At 42.0% G+C, this 16,015-nt stretch overlaps 1 protein-coding gene across 4 annotated transcripts in view; it reads left to right on the forward strand.

Moving 5' to 3' along the window:
* Nucleotides 1–16,015, forward strand: part of LOC125174858 (inhibitor of carbonic anhydrase-like) — a 56,754-nt gene that overhangs the window by 17,278 nt on the left and 23,461 nt on the right. For 3 of the 4 annotated variants that reach the window (XM_047874775.1, XM_047874774.1, XM_047874777.1), the window contains exons 3-6: nt 10,866–10,974; nt 11,894–12,055; nt 13,282–13,438; nt 14,271–14,326. In XM_047874775.1, the coding sequence (XP_047730731.1) occupies nt 10,866–10,974; nt 11,894–12,055; nt 13,282–13,438; nt 14,271–14,326 (484 nt within the window). The remainder of the gene's footprint in view (nt 1–10,865; nt 10,975–11,893; nt 12,056–13,281; nt 13,439–14,270; nt 14,327–16,015) is intronic. The other variant, XM_047874776.1, reaches the window with a different exon arrangement.

The raw sequence follows: 16,015 nt of genomic DNA on the forward strand, positions 1-16,015 counted from the left end.
AAATGCTCAACATCACTCATCATCAGAGAAATACAAATCAAGAGCACAATGAAATAACCACCTCACACCAGTCAGAATGGCTAAAATTAACAACTCGGGCAACAACGGATGCTGGTGAGGATGCAGAGAAAGAGGAACATTTTGCATTTGTGGTGGGAATGCAAACTGATGCAGCCACTCTGGGAAACAGTATGGAGGTTCCACAAAAAATAAAAAATAGAATTACCCTACAATCCAGCAATTGCACTAAGTATTTATCCAAAGGATACAGGTATGCTGTTTCAAAGGGGCACACATACCCCAATGTTTGGAAAGAGCCCAAATGTCTATCGACAGATGAATGGATAAAGATGTGGTGTATACACACACACACACACACACACACACACACACACACACATACACAGACAAAATGGAGTGTTATTTGGCAATCAAAAAAAAAAAAAGAAATATTTCCATTTGCAACAACATGGATGGAACTAGAGGGTATTATGCAAAGCAAAATTAGCCAGTCAGAGAAAGACAAATATCATATGACTTCACTCATATGTGGAACTTAAGATACAAAACAGATTAACAGAAGGGAAGGGAAGCAAAAATAATATAAAAACATGGAGGGGGCAAAACAAGAGATTTAAAAAAATTTTTTTTTAACGTTTATTTTTGGGAGAGGGAAACAGAGTGTGAGTGGGGGAGGGGCAGAGAGAGAGGGAGACACAGAATCTGAAGCAGGCTCCAGGCTCTGAGCTGTTAGCACAGAGCCCGATGCAGGGCTCAAATCCATGAGCAGTGGGATCATGACCTGAGCCAAAGTTAGAGGCCCAACCAACTGAACCACCCAGGCGCCCCTAAGAGACTCTTAAATATAGACAACAAACTGAGGGTTGCTGCAGGGGTTGTGGGTGGAAGGATAGGTTAAATGGGCAAGGAGCATTGAGGAGGACACTTGTTGAGATGAGCACTGGGTGTTATATGCAGGGGATAAACCACTGGATTCTACTCCTGAAATTATTATTGCACTATATGCTAACTAACTTGGATGTCAATTAAAATGAAACAAAAAAAACAAACTTAAAACCTAATAATAATGAGACAACCCAATTTTTTAAATAAGCAAAAGATTTGAACAGACATCCACTCACATACAGATGGCAAATTAGCACATAAAAATATATCCAAAGTTATTAGTCATTATAGAAATGGAAATCAAGACAATAGCACTACTTATCTACTAATATGGTCAAAATAAAATACACAGATCACATTAAGTGTTAATAAGGATTTAGAGCAACTGAAACCCTCAGATAGTGCTGGTGTGAATGCAAAATAGCATATCTAGAAAACAGTTTGGAACTTTCTCCTGAAGTTAAATATACAATTACCATATTACCCTTTATGTGTATCTACTCCCCCGCAAAATAAAAACATATGTCTACATAAGCACCTGTATGTTAATGTTTACAGTTGCTTTTTTCATAATGTTAAAATTAAAAACAATTCAAATGTCCATCAACTGGTTAATAAATAAACAAATTGTGGTACAACTATAAAAAAAGAAAAATATTACTACAATTATTTATGAATGAATAAATTAGTTTGGCAAAAGATAAACATATCACAATGTCATTTTCATATACAACAGTCATTAGTTGGGGAAAAGTAACCCAAATTTATGACTTATTTTTATTTAAAATAATGTACTATAGGGGCACCTGGGTGGATCAGCTGGTTAAGCATCCAACTTCAGTTCAGGTCATGATGTCACGGTTCATGGGTTCGAGCCCCACACTGGGCTCTGGGGTGACAGTGAACAGCGTGCTTAGGATTCTCTGTCCCATTCTCTTTGCGCCTCCCCTGCTTGTGCTCTCTCTCTCTCTCTTTCTCTAAAATAAATAAACATTAAAAAATTTTAAATAACATACTATAATTCTATTATGCTACAATATAATCTACTATAATATAATAAAAAAATGTTTCAGGAAAAAAATCATGACGGATCTGCAAGATTTTAACAAATATAGATTCCGCAGTGGAGGGACAACACACGACAGCCTTGTGAGCGTCCTCTCTCAGCACAGAGCCTGGCTCTCTCTCCCCTGTGGCCCAGCTTTCCTGTCCCAGTTGAGAAACTGGAGGTGAGGTCAGTGACCTGAGGCTCACAGACCCTGACGGATGTGGTGTAAACCCAGTTGGACCTGCCCTGCAGTCGTGGTGTTTCCTGTGTCATCAAGTCAGGCTATTTAGTCCTGAGAAGAGTGTTTTTTTAGAGAGAAAATGGAAGATGGCAGCGTAGGAGGACACTGGGCTCACCGCGTCCTGCTGTCCACTTAGATTCCACCCACATCTGCCTAAATAACCCAGAAAACTGCCAGAAGACTAGCAGAATGGACTCTCCGAAGCCAAGCATAGACGAGAGGCCCACAGAAGAGGGGCCCCTCCTGAAGCGGACCACTGAAGGCAAAGTCAGCTGACTCTGCTCCTCCTGCCTCTGTGCACCTTGTGGATCCACCCTGGCTAATATGCCAGATCCCATCGAAGCAGTACCACAAGCCTGGCAGTGTGCAAGTAGCCCAGACAGAGGCCACACCACTCCACAGTGAGTCCTGCCCCTGGGAGAGGGGAAGATAAGGTACACACCAGTCTGACTGTGGCCCCAGCAGTGGGCTGGGGGGCAGACATCAGGTCTGACTGTGGCCCCGCCCACCAATGCAAGTTACTCCAGACAGCACAGAGGAAGAGCCCTGCAGTTCCTCGCCACTCCAGGGACTATCCAAAATGATGAGACGGAGGAATTCTCCTCAAAAGAAACTCCAGGAAGTAGCGACAGCTAACGAATTGATCAAAAATGATTTAAGCAATGTAACATAAAATTAATTTAAAATAATAGTCATAAAATTAATAGCTGGGCTTGAAAAAAGTATAGAGGACAGCAGAGAAGTTATTACTACAGAGATCAAGGGATTAAGAAACAGTCAGGAGGAGCTAAAAAATGCTATAAATGAGCTGCAAAATAAAATGGAGGTGACCACAGCTTGGATTGAAGAGGCAGAGGAGAGAATAGGTGAATTAGAAGATAAAATTATGGAAAAAGAGGAAACTGAGAAAAAGAGAGAGAAAAAAAATCCAAGAGTATGAGGGGAGAATTAGAGAAATAAGTGACAAATTAAATGTAATAACATACGCATAATTGGGATTCCAGAGGAGGAAGAGAGAGGGAAAGGTGCTGAAGGTGTATTTGAAATCATAGCTGAGAACTTCCCTGATCTGGGGAAGGAAAAAGGCATTGAAATCCAAGAGGCACAGAGAACTCCCTTCAGACATAACTTGAATCGATCTTCTGCACGACATATCATAGTCAAACTGGCAAAATACAAGGATAAAGAGAATATTCTGAAAGCAGCTAGGGATAAGCATGCTATAACATATAAAGGAAGACTGATAAGACTAGTGATGGATTTATCTACTGAAACTTGGCAGGCCAGAAAGGAATGGCAGGAAATCTTCAATGTGATGAAAAGAAAAAAATATGCAGCTGAGAATCCTGTATCCAGCAAGTCTATCATTTAGAATAGAAGGAGAGATAAAGGTCTTCCCAAGCAAACAAAAACTGAAGGAATTCGTCACCACTAAACAAGCCCTACAAGAGATCCTAAGGGGGATCCTGTGAGACAAGGTACCAGAGGCATCACTACAAGCATGAAACCTACAGACATCACAATGACTCTAAACCCACATATTTCTATAATAACACTGAATGTAAATGGATTAAATGCTCCAACCAAAAGACATAGGGTATCAGAATGGATAAAAAAACAAGACCCATCTATTTGCTGTCTACAAGAGATTCATTTTAGACCTGAGGACACCTTCAACTTGAAAGTGAGGGGATGGAGAACTATCTATCATGCTACTGGAAGTCAAAAGAAAGCTGGGTAGCCATACTTATATCAGACAAATTAGACTTTAAATTAAAGGCTGTAACAAGAGATGAAGAAGGGCATTATATAATAATCACAGGGTCTATACATCAGGAAGAGCTAACAATTATAAATGTCTATGTGCCGAATATGGGAGCCCCCAAATATGTAAAACAATTAATCACAAACATAAGCAACCTTATTGATAAGAACGTGGTATGCAGGGGACTTTAGTACCCCACTTACAACAATGGATATATCATCTAGACACAGGATCAATAAAGAAACAAGGGCCCTGAATGATACATTGGAACAGATGGACTTGACAGATATATTTAGAACTCTGCATCCCAAAGCAACAGCATATACTTTCTTCTCGAGTGCACATGGAACCTTCTCCAAGAGAGATCACATACTGGGTCACAAAAGAGCCCTTCATAAGTATACAAGAATTGAGATCATACCATGCACACTTTCAGACCACAATGCTATGAAACTTGAAATCAACCACAGGAAAAAGTCTGGAAAACCTCCAAAAGCATGGAAGTTAAAGAACACCCTACTAAAGAATGAATGAGTCAACCAGGCAATTAGAAAAGAAATTAAGAAATATATGGAAACAAATGAAAATGAAAATACAACAATCCAAACGCTTTGGGATGCAGTGAAGGCAGTCTTGAGAGGAAAATACATTGCAGTCCAGGCCTATCTCAAGAAACAAGAAAAATCCCAAATACAAAATCTAACAGCACACCTAAAGGAAATAGAAGTAGAATGGCAAAGACACCCCAAACCCAGCAGAGGAAGAGAAATAATAGAGATCAGAGCAGAAATAAGCAATACAGAATCTAAAAAAAACTGTAGAGCAGATCAATGAAACCAACAGTTGGTTTTTTGAAAAAATAAACAAAATTGATAAACCTCTAGCCAGACTTCTCAAAAAGAAAAGGGAGATGACCCAAATAGATACAATCATGAATGAAAATGGAATTATTACAACCAATCCCTCAGAAATACAAGCAATTATCAGGGAATACTATGAAAATTATATGCCAACAAACTGGACAACCTGGAAGAAATGGACAAATTCCTAAGCACCCACACACTTCCAAAACTCAACCAGGAAGAAATAGAAAGCTTTAACAGACCCATAACCAGCAAAGAAATTGAATCAGTTATCAAAAATCTCCCAACAAATAAGAGTCTAGGACCAGATGGCTTTCCCGGGGAGTTCTACCAGACATTTAAAGCAGAAATAATACCTATCCTTCTCAAGCTATTCCAAAAAATAGAAAGGGAAGGGAAATTTCCAGACTCATTCTATGAAGCCAGAATTACTTTGATTCCTAAACCAGACAGAGACCCAATAAAAAAAGAGAACTACAGGCCAATATCCCTGATGAATATGGATGCAAAAATTCTCAATAAGATACTAGCAAAACGAACTCAACAGCATATAAAAAGAATTATTCACCATGATCAAGTGGGATTCATTCCTGGGCTGCAGGGCTGGTTCAACATTCACAAATCAATCAATGTGATACATCACATTAATAAAAGAAAAGATAAGAACCATATGATCCTGTCAATCAATGCAGAGAAAGCATTTGACAAAATTCAGCATCCTTTCTTAATAAAAACCCTCGAGAAAGTTGGGATAGAAGGAACATACTTAAACATCATAAACGCCATTTATGAAAAGCCCACAGCTAACATCATCCTCAATGGGGAAAAACTGAGAGCTTTTCCCCTGAGATCAGGAACACGACAGGGATGTCCATTCTCACCGCTGTTGTTTAACATAGTGTTGGAAGTTCTAGCATCAGCAATCAGACAACAAAAGGAATCAAAGGCATCAAAATTGGCAAAGATGAAGTCAAGCTTTCACTTTTTGCAGATGACATGATATTATACATGGAAAATACAATAGACTCCACCACAAGTCTTCTAGAACTGATACATGAATTCAGCAAAGTTGCAGGATACAAAATCAATGTACAGAAATCAGTTGAATTCTTATACACTAATAATGAAGCAACAGAAAGACAAATAAAGAAACTGATCCCATTCACAATTGCACCAAGAAGCATAAAATACCTAGGAATAAACCTAACCAAAGATGTCAAAGATCTGTATGCTGAAAACTATAGAGAGCTTATGAAGGAAATTGAACAAGATATAAAGAAATGAAAAAACATTCCATGCTCATGGGTTGGAAGAATAAATATTGTCAAAATGTCAATACTACCCAAAGCTATCTACACATTCAATGCAATCCCAATCAAAATTGCACCAGCATTCTTCTCGAAGCTAGAACAAGCAATCCTAAAATTTGTATGGAACCACAAAAGGCCCCGAATAGCCAAAGTAATTTTGAAGAAGAAGACCAAAGCAGGAGGCATTACAATCCCAGACTTTAGCCTCTACTGCAAAGCTGTAATCATCAAGACAGCGTGGTATTGGCACAAAAACAGACACATAGACCAATGGAATAGAATAGAAACCCCAGAACTAGACCCACAAAAGTATGGCCAACTAATCTTTGACAAAGCAGGAAAGAATATCCAATGGAAAAAAGACAGTCTCTCACGAATGGTGCTGGGAGAACTGGACGGCAACATGCAGAAGAATGAAACTAGACCACTTTCTTACACCATTCCCAAAAACAAACTCAAAATGGATAAAGGACCTGAATGTGAGACAGGAAACCATCAAAACCCTAGAGGAGAAAGCAGGAAAAAACCTCTCTGACCTCAGCCACAGCAATTTCTTACTCGACACATTTCCAAAGGCAAGGGAATTAAAAGCAAAAATGAACTATTGGGACCTCATGAAGATAAAAAGCTTCTGCACAGCAAAGGAAATAATCAACAAAACTAAAAGGCAACCAACGGATTAGAAAAAGATATTTGCAAATGACATATTGGACAAAGGGCTAGTATCCAAAATCTGTAAAGAGCTCACCAAACTCCACACCTGAAAAACAAATAATCCAGTGAAGAAATGGGCAGAAAACATGAATAGACACTTCTCTAAAGAAGACATCCGGATGGCCAACAGGCACATGAAAAAATGCTCAACGTCGCTCCTCATCAGGGAAATACAAATCAAAACCACACTCAGATATCACCTCACGCCAGTCAGAGTGGCTAAAATGAACAAATCAGGAGACTATAGATGCTGGTGAGGATGTGGAGAAACGGGAACCCTCTTGCACTGTTGGTGGGAATGCAAACTGGTGCAGCTGCTCTGGAAAACTGTGGAGATTCCTCAAAAAATTAAAAATAGACCTACCCTATGACCCAGCAGTAGCACTGCTAGGAATTTACCCAAGGGGTACAGGAGTGCTGATGCATAGGGGCACTTGTACCCCAGTGTTTATAGCAGCACTCTCAATAATAGCCAAATTATGGAAAGAACCTAAATGTCCCATCAACTGACGAATGGATAAAGAAATTGTGGTTTATATACACAATGGAATACTACGTGGCAATGAGAACGAATGAAATATGGCCCTTTGTAGCAACGTGGATGGAACTGGAGAGTGTTATGTTAAGTGAAATAATTCATACAGAGAAAGACAGATACCATATGCTTTCACTCTATGTGGATCCTGAGAAACTCAACAGAAGTCTATGGGGGAGGGGGAAAAAAAAAAGAGGTTAGAGAGGGAGAGAGCCAAAGCATAAGAGACTCTTAAAAACAGAATAAACTGAGGGTTGATGGGGGGTGGGAGGGAGAGGAGGGTGGGTATTGAGGAGGGCACCTTCTGGGATGAGCACTGGGTGTTGTATGGAAACCAATTTGACAATAAATTTCATATTAAAAAAAACAAATATAATACAAAGGTCTAGGATAAATGAACAATATTTATTAATAAACACATATGACATATTCCTAGATGGGAAGATTAAATATCAAATACTTGCATATTTTCTCCAAGTTAATAAGTTTAATATAATTTTCATCGAAGTGTAGTCCTTTTAGGAGTATCAAATAATTACAAAATCTTAAGAAAAAGCACATGGATAAGAATATAAATAGTATTTTATTTATTTAAAAAAAATTTTTAACATTTATTCATTTTTGAGAGATAGAGACAGAGTGCGAGTGGGGGAGGGGCAGAGAGAGAGGGAGACACAGAGTCCAAAGCAGGCTCCAGGCTCTGAGCTGTCAGCACAGGGCCCAACGCGGGGCTCGAACCCACGAACTATGAGATCATGACCTGAGCCAAAGTCGGATGCTCAACTGACTGAGCCACCCAGGCACCCCTATAAATAGTATTTTAAAAAAGAAAATTAGCAAGGGAGTGGTGGAGGCCTACCTGAAACTATAAAATATTTAAATAGCAGTATTACAAAGACCAGGGTCCTGGTGCAGATGTTAGGAGGGCTGAAAGCAAACAAAATTCATACATATTCACAGCTTGCTATATATATATTCATCTGTCTAGTTGTCTACATGATATGATGCAGATGTCAGCTATGATCAATATCCAACATTAGGGCACTAGGGCCATAGGCTTAATAAATTTAGGTAAGATACATGTAGATTTACACAGATATGTATGATAAGGTATAGATTTACACTGATATGTGTGATAAGGCAAACTTTCTAAGTAAATGACTAAGAAAAGATTCTTTAGCGAGACAACTGGGTACCTCTTTTTTTTTTTTTTAATGTTTGTTTATTTAGTTTTGAGAGAGGTGCGGGGGAAGGGACAGAGAATCCCAAGTAGGCTCCGCACTGTCAGTATAGAGCTGGATGCGGGGCTCAAACTCACCAACCATGAGGTCGTGACGTGAGCTGAAACCAAGAGTCGGACACTCAACCGACTGAGCCACCCAGGTGTCCCCTGTGTAACTCTTCAGCAACAAAATTAAGTGAAGTGTTTAATCCATTTACCAAACAAACTCTCAGTTTGACGCAATTTGACTAATATAGATAGACATAACAAGATAAATCACAGAGGTAGATAAGCTTTGAAATGTAAAAGTTTTAAATCTTTGACAAAAAAAGATTTTAAGACCTTAAGCATACAAAAATATATTCACATCAACTATGACAAAACAGCATAATGTAAAAACTAGATTAAGATATCATTTAAATTTGTAAAAAATGCTTAAGGATAACAAGCTATAGACAAACCACTTGCAGAAAAGAAATTACAACTAATAAAAGATATAAACAATAAAGGAAAAAATGTTCATACTTTTTAATGATCAAATGCAAATAAAGCCATTGTTTAAAAATTTTTTTTAATGTTTATTTATTTTTGAGAGAAATAGAAACAGAGTGTGAGCAGGGAAGGGTAGACAGAAGAGGGAGAAACAGAATCCAAAGCAGGCTCTAAGCCCTGAGCTGTCAGCACAGAGCCTGATGCAGGGCTCCAACCCACAAACCTGAGATCATGACCTGGGCCGAAGTCAGACTCTTAACGGACTGAGCCACCCAGGGGCCCCTGAATAAAGCCATCCTTAAAGTAACAGTTTATACCTAGAAATGTAATAACATTTCTTAAATGATGGAATTTCTTGCTGGTAGGTTTCTGTGACATTAATATGCATTGTTATTGGTATTATGAATTATAAATTCTGTGTCATTTCTGGAAAATAATTGGGAAATATTCAGTAAGGGTCAAAAACATGAATACAAACTTTTATTTATTTATTTTTCTAATTCATCTATGGGGGGGATTGATTTGTTACAAGAATTTGACCTTATGCAGTTGCCGAAGCAGGTTATACAGTCTCTATTAAGACTACTGACTTTTCATAAGCCATTGGAGCTTGAGGAGGAGGCAGCCAGGAAGGGAAGATGTAGGTAAAGTGGGGGAAGAGCAAGAACAATCTGGAACCACCAGTAATGAGCTGGAGCCCATGGGTATGAACTGAAACCCATGTATGTAATTGCTTCTGACCTTGATGGTATTCACTAGGCCCAGTGGCCTTCTTGTCCTTTTACCTTTATACTAAATGCCTCTTTTACCTAAGTTAATTTAAATTGAGTTCTGATACATGCAACAGAGTATTAATTATATACTATATATATAAATACATAAATAAAATTCATGTGTAAGAAAAATGGGAGGAGGAAAAAGGAGGCAAGTATATAGAAACACAACACTAAATTCAGAAAAAGCCAAGTTACTTCAAATGTGAATTGATATGTGAATTTAAAAAATTATTTCTAAGGGCAGCTGGGTGGCTCAGTTGGTTAAGTGTCCAACTCTTGTTTTCAGCTCAGGTCATGATCTCATGGTTGTGAGATTGAGCCCCGTGTCGGGCTCTGTGCTGAGTGTGGAGCTTGCTTAAGATTCTCTCTCTCTCTCTCTCTCTCTCTCTCTCTCTCTGCCCCTCCCCTGCTCATTCTCTCTCTTTAAAAAAAAAAAAAAGGTTTCCATGATGGGTTGAGAAATGATCTACCTCACTTCTGAGAAGAGGCTGTGAGGTTGCTGCTTCTCACAAGAAGGAAGGAATCCTAGGCTGACAGATACTTGAAGAGAGAATCCAGATCTGTGAGTGCAAGCCATAACTTCTTATGGATGGAAATATTTGACAATTCACTCACTAACTTCTCCAACAAACATTTATTGAACACTTACCTATAGGAGGTGCTTCTCTAGGTTCTGAGATACAGCAGGAAAAAGCCAACCAAACAAAAAAAGTATCTCCACCTTGGTGGAGCTTGCATTCCAAAGGGGAAGGAATTTACAATGAATGGTTGTCAGGTGGTTGACTGAAGGAAAAAGCAAAGGGGGAGCTCAGCATTTGTGCATGGAGTGGTTGTATTAAGATGTGGTTGGAGAGAGCCTTCTGAGAAGGTGACATTTGAGTGGACAATAAGGAGGAAATGAGGTCTGACCCATGCAGATATCTATGGGTCAACTGTCCCTGGCAGAGGTCTAGGTTAGGGGCTCCATTCATGGTCTGGTCTCTTCTCTTTCAGGCAAATGAAGCAGATGCTGTGACTGTCGAAGGAGGTTTGGTGTTTGAGGCAGGCCTGCTCCCCTTTAACCTGAAGCCCATCGTGGCAGAATTCTTTGGGTCAAAAGATGGTGCGTTCTCCCGGGGGTCCCAGGTCTCTGGTCTGACACTGCAGCCATAGGGGGAGGCAGGGTCTCTGTCAGCCTGTAGGGAACAGAGTTGCTGGAGCTCTTTGGATTGAAGGAGTCTGTCATCTATGCTGACCTACAGGGGCTAGAATGTTGACTCTCCCTGGGAAATTGTGAACTGTATGCATCCTGATCGAAATGCCCTTGGTACTGCTGGATAAGAGGGGGCAGTGCTGTCCAGAGTCCATCACTTACCCAGTGGGGTTGCACCCTTGAGAGGCCCTTCTCTGGAGACACACAGATCTGGACAGCCTCTTCGCTGTGCTAATTCCCCTGCAGTTGCTACAGAACATGGATCTGTGAATGATGTGAGGAGAGATTTGGGGGGAGTTGAAGAATAAGGCTTTGCCTCCTCCCATACTTGTCCATAACTGTCATCAGTGGGTACATGAGCACAGCCCACCTCAATCTGTGTCCAACTTTCAGGGCTCTGTCAAAATCCCGGGGTCACCCCTGCATCCTGCCTCTCACACCTTTACCATTGTGTCTGGGCTGCAGGCAAAGAAACAGAGAAAGGAGAAAAGCCTTTGGGGAAAAACAGTAACATCACAATGACTGGGAGCTGAAGGTCTCCCTAAGAATGCCCTGCAGGCCCTGTAGTAGCCGGTGGCCTCAACCCCACGTCTCCATTGGCTACAAGGGGCTGGCTTAAAGGAACTAGTGTTCATTGCCCTGAAAATGGACTCCCCCCACCCCACTCCTGTTAATCAAAGGCCAATTTTTTTCTTTTTTCACCTGTTCACCAGGAGATGGTGCAGGTCCTAGGATTTCCTGAAGTTGCCCATTGCACACACTCTGGAATATTAGTTAGCAATAATGTGGTGTCTTCCTTTGGTCCTCCTTTCACTCTGTTCCTTTGCAGATCCACAAACCTACCATTATGCTGTAGCTGTGGTGAAGAAGGACAGCGACTTCCAGCTGAACCAGCTCCGAGGCAAGAAGTCTTGCCACACGGGCCTAGGATGGTCTGCTGGGTGGAACATACCCATTGGGGTACTTCTTCCTTCTGACTCCATTGAAAAAGGTAGGCTTGCTAGGGCTGGGTGCCCTCAGGCAGGACTCCTACGCCAGTCACCCACATAGATTGTGTTGGGGCCATATAATCACTATCAGGCACTGAGTTTCATGAACTACAAGGTGAGGAGAGGACAGCCTGATTTAAATGTGACTAGCTGGGTTTGCTGCACCAGCGACCCTCGGGAGCTGGCAGCTGAGTCTTCTCTTGGCAAAGGTCCCTTGGTCTCTGAGCTTCTGAAAGCCCCACATTCATTGTAACCCCAGCAGTTTGCCTTGACAAGGGCCATCCCTGGGGCTCATGAGAAAGGGGAACTCCCTTCCAGCTTCCCAGGAAGGCTCACTAGGGATTATAGTCACACCACCGGCAGTCAGGCCTCAGTGCCTGGGGTGAGGGTTTGGGATGGGGGCAAGAAGCGAGGAGCAGACTGGAGCCAAGAATTTTTTATGTACTTTTTGTTCAGTTATGATGAGCCAAGGGAGTCTAGGGTGCCTCGTTAGCCTTTGAAAGATGATGGGCAAATCTTTCTGTGCTTTTGATCCCTGCCAACTCTGCAGCATCCATGTTTTGCCTGTGATAGAAACAAGGGGCTTTTGGGGTCAGATGGAGTGCCAAAGCCTGGGCCATAGCTCTGGCCGTGTTTGCCCTTTCTTGGGGTCTCTTTTGCCTCCATGTCTGACACTGCTGTACATCTGTCTGAAAAGTTATGACTGTTGGCCTACCCCCTACCAACCACCAGACAAGTTATCCCAACCCTCTCCCATGGATTCCTGGAACTACCATCAACTACCATAGCTCCTGGATCCAAAGGGGAGAGGGGTGGGTGGGACCATGTCCTGAGGCAAGAAAGAGCAATTGGAGCTCCTGCAGTGTTTAGAGTTCTGTCTGCCACACCTAGAGCCTCCATGGTGGTGAGTTAACAAGGTGAGCGGTCCCGTGGTTCAGTGTAGGTAGGTGGCTCTCTGCAGTGGACATGCTAGGGACCCCAGGCCCACACATTGGTGTGATGTCTGAACACATGTGATGTCTGAACACAGGCCCAGATGCCTGGGCCATCCACTTCTTTGGCTATGGGCACTGTTGGCCACCTCTGGACATCTGCTTCCTTAGGACAGTCTTGGGAAGTATGTACAGCCTCATGGGATCTCACAGAGGGCCACTCACTCACACACATACACAACCCAGAGGCCCCCAGCCAGTTCATGCCCTGAGGTCCATATGTCTGTGTTGAGCAGCCACAGCAGAAATGGCCGAGTTCTTCTCCGGCAGCTGTGTCCCCTGTGCGAACAGGACAGCGTTCCCCAGACTGTGTCAACTGTGTGTGGGGAAAGGGACAGACAAGTGTGCCTGCTCCTTCCAGGAACCATACTTCGGCTACTCAGGTGCCTTCAAGTGAGTGGGGCCCCCCTGCTTCTCCTCACCCTGATGATGGGGAAACTAAGGCACAGGGAATAGACAGGGCCTGCTCAGACCACCTAGAGTGTCAGTGTGAAACCCAGGGTCCTGAGTGCCTCCCATGGCCCACCCTCACTCCTAACCATCCTGAGGAGCAGCCTTCTGTGTGGGAGCCCTTCTTTGCCCCCCAGGGAGCCTGTGTGCTCCCTCCTGGACCAGGGAGGGCTTGGGGAACAGACCTATCTCTAGGTCTCTGGGATCCACACACACAGGCTTGGGCTTCCAGCTGGGCCAAAGGCCAAGACCTCCCAGCTTGCTTATTTCTGGCAGAGCATCTCCTTGTGTCAGGGACATGTGCTCGCCTCTCGCCACCTCCCTCTCAGCCCTCTGCAGGCACCTTTCCATGTCTGTAAGAGAAATGGCTAATGGTCAAAACCAGAACAAAACTGGCTGGGAATCCAAGGCTATCCTGAGTTTTTATCCTCCATGTATCGGGCTTTATTAAAAAAAAAAAAAAAAAAAAAAAACGAATCACTTTAGGCTGCCTTTGAAGGGGAAAGTATGGGTCCTTCCTTCACACCATCCCTCCCTAGAATCACCTGGGTTGTGGCTTACAGAGCTCCTGCCTACTTTAGACCCGGGTTGGCTGTGGAGGTTCAAAAGCCCCTCAGACAGGGCCATTGCCTCTGTGAGGACACACTGAAGTCTGGGAAACTGTGGGCAAAGCTGCGTGAGCCAGTGGTCAGGGCAAAGCCTCAGAGGGGTTGCCAGGGCAGGGGTGAGCCCAAGTCATGGACAGTGGCCTGACTATCGCTGTCCCATTCCTCAGGTGTCTGCAGGATGGTGTGGGGGATGTGGCCTTCGTGAGGCATATGACAGTGTTTGGTAAGTGCTGGATGGAGGGAGAATCATGTGAGCCATACCCTGGCCAGGGGAACTGGTTCTTACCTGAAAGTTTCCTAACATCTAGAGATGGGTGATGACAAGACTGTTAATGATACAGGAGAGTTTCTGTATAAAAATCATTTCTGTTATTTGTACTTGGTTTAGTGTTCAATTTGTTCAGTTTGCAAATCTACTAAATGAATTGAAACAGTATTTAACAATTAATAAAACAAGTTGTAATAATTCAATTCTCTTAGCCACTGCAATATCCATTTCAAATGTAATCACATTCTCCCGAATTCTTCAGTATAAATGGCTCCTAAATGCTTCAAACACCTTAACAAACACACAAATTATTATAATGATTTCAGAACTTATTAGCACATCTACAACTAGAGGTGTTGCAAAAGCATTATTACTGTGGACAAAAATATATTTCTTTTGTGTTTCTACATTGAAAAAAATAAACACTTTTAAGAGTTTTGGGCCGGGTCGCCTGGGTGGCTCAGTCGGTTGAGCGGCCGACTTCGGCTCAAGTCATGAACTCACTGATTGTGAGTTTGAGCCCCACATTGACCTCTGTGCTGACAGCTCAGAGCCTGGAGCCTGCTTTGGATCTTTTGTCTCCTCTCTCTGTTGCTCCCCCACTTTCTCATTCTCTCTCAAAAATAAAGATTAAAAAATTAAAAAAAAAAGAGTTTTGGGCCATTTACCAGAAAGAAACAAAAAAACCAAAATAATATTTCAGGCAAATTGAAGTTACAGAATCTGGGTTTTGTTTTGTAACCAATCAAATTTCTATCACATGCAGAATACACTTGTATTGTTAAAAATGTTTAAACCAAATGAATATTCAGTATGCTAGGTTCATTTTTAAGATAAATGTCTGCCTCCTCAAAGGAAACTTTAAGTCATCACTTTTCACAGAGCTCCTTACAACACAGTGTCTTTCTCTAGCATGAAAGAGGAGTTCAAGGTCCTTTGTTGCTTTGTTCAGCTATTCACAATTCACAGTCCCCTCATTATTACACACTGACCTGGTTTGTTAGCATTTTGGCAACTGACGCATGTCTTATTAATAATCAGTAAATTTGATTAGTGGGGTCATTCATGGGTTTCATTTCCCAGAATCAAGTTGTTCCAGATAATTGTCATTGTTATTTCCTCTGGTTGCTCAAGTGCTCACAGTTACTATGCCAGTGGGCAGAGTCTTCTAACACTCACCCTGAAGCATTTGAAAACATCTTCACTTTCTGAAAACAACAGGTTGTCCCAGCTTGTCCTCATTTACTTTTACTGAAAGTCATTTACCTGCTAATATAGATCACTCATTGCCTTCGAAAAAAAAGTTAATTTATTTACTTTGAGAGAGAAAGAGAAAGAGAGAGAGACAGAGAGAGAGTCAGCAGGGGAGGGGCAGAGAGAGAGAGGACAGAGGATCCAAAGCAGGCTCTGTTCTGACAGCAGCGAGCCCAATGCAGGGCTTGAAATCATGAACTGTGAGATCATGACATCTGAGCCAAAGTCGGACGCTTAACCAACTGAGCCACCCAGGAACCCCCACTCATTGCCTTTTAAGTAGAAGTTTATAAGAGACTATCCATCAGGCTTTTGGGGTACAAGTGAGTGTTGGGGAGCTGCTGCTACCACTGGGACCTTGAGGTAAAGTTCTTTCTTTCTGGAGCTATT

Source organism: Prionailurus viverrinus, chromosome C2, assembly GCF_022837055.1.
Source record: "Prionailurus viverrinus isolate Anna chromosome C2, UM_Priviv_1.0, whole genome shotgun sequence".
Taxonomy (NCBI): Eukaryota; Metazoa; Chordata; class Mammalia; order Carnivora; family Felidae; genus Prionailurus; species Prionailurus viverrinus.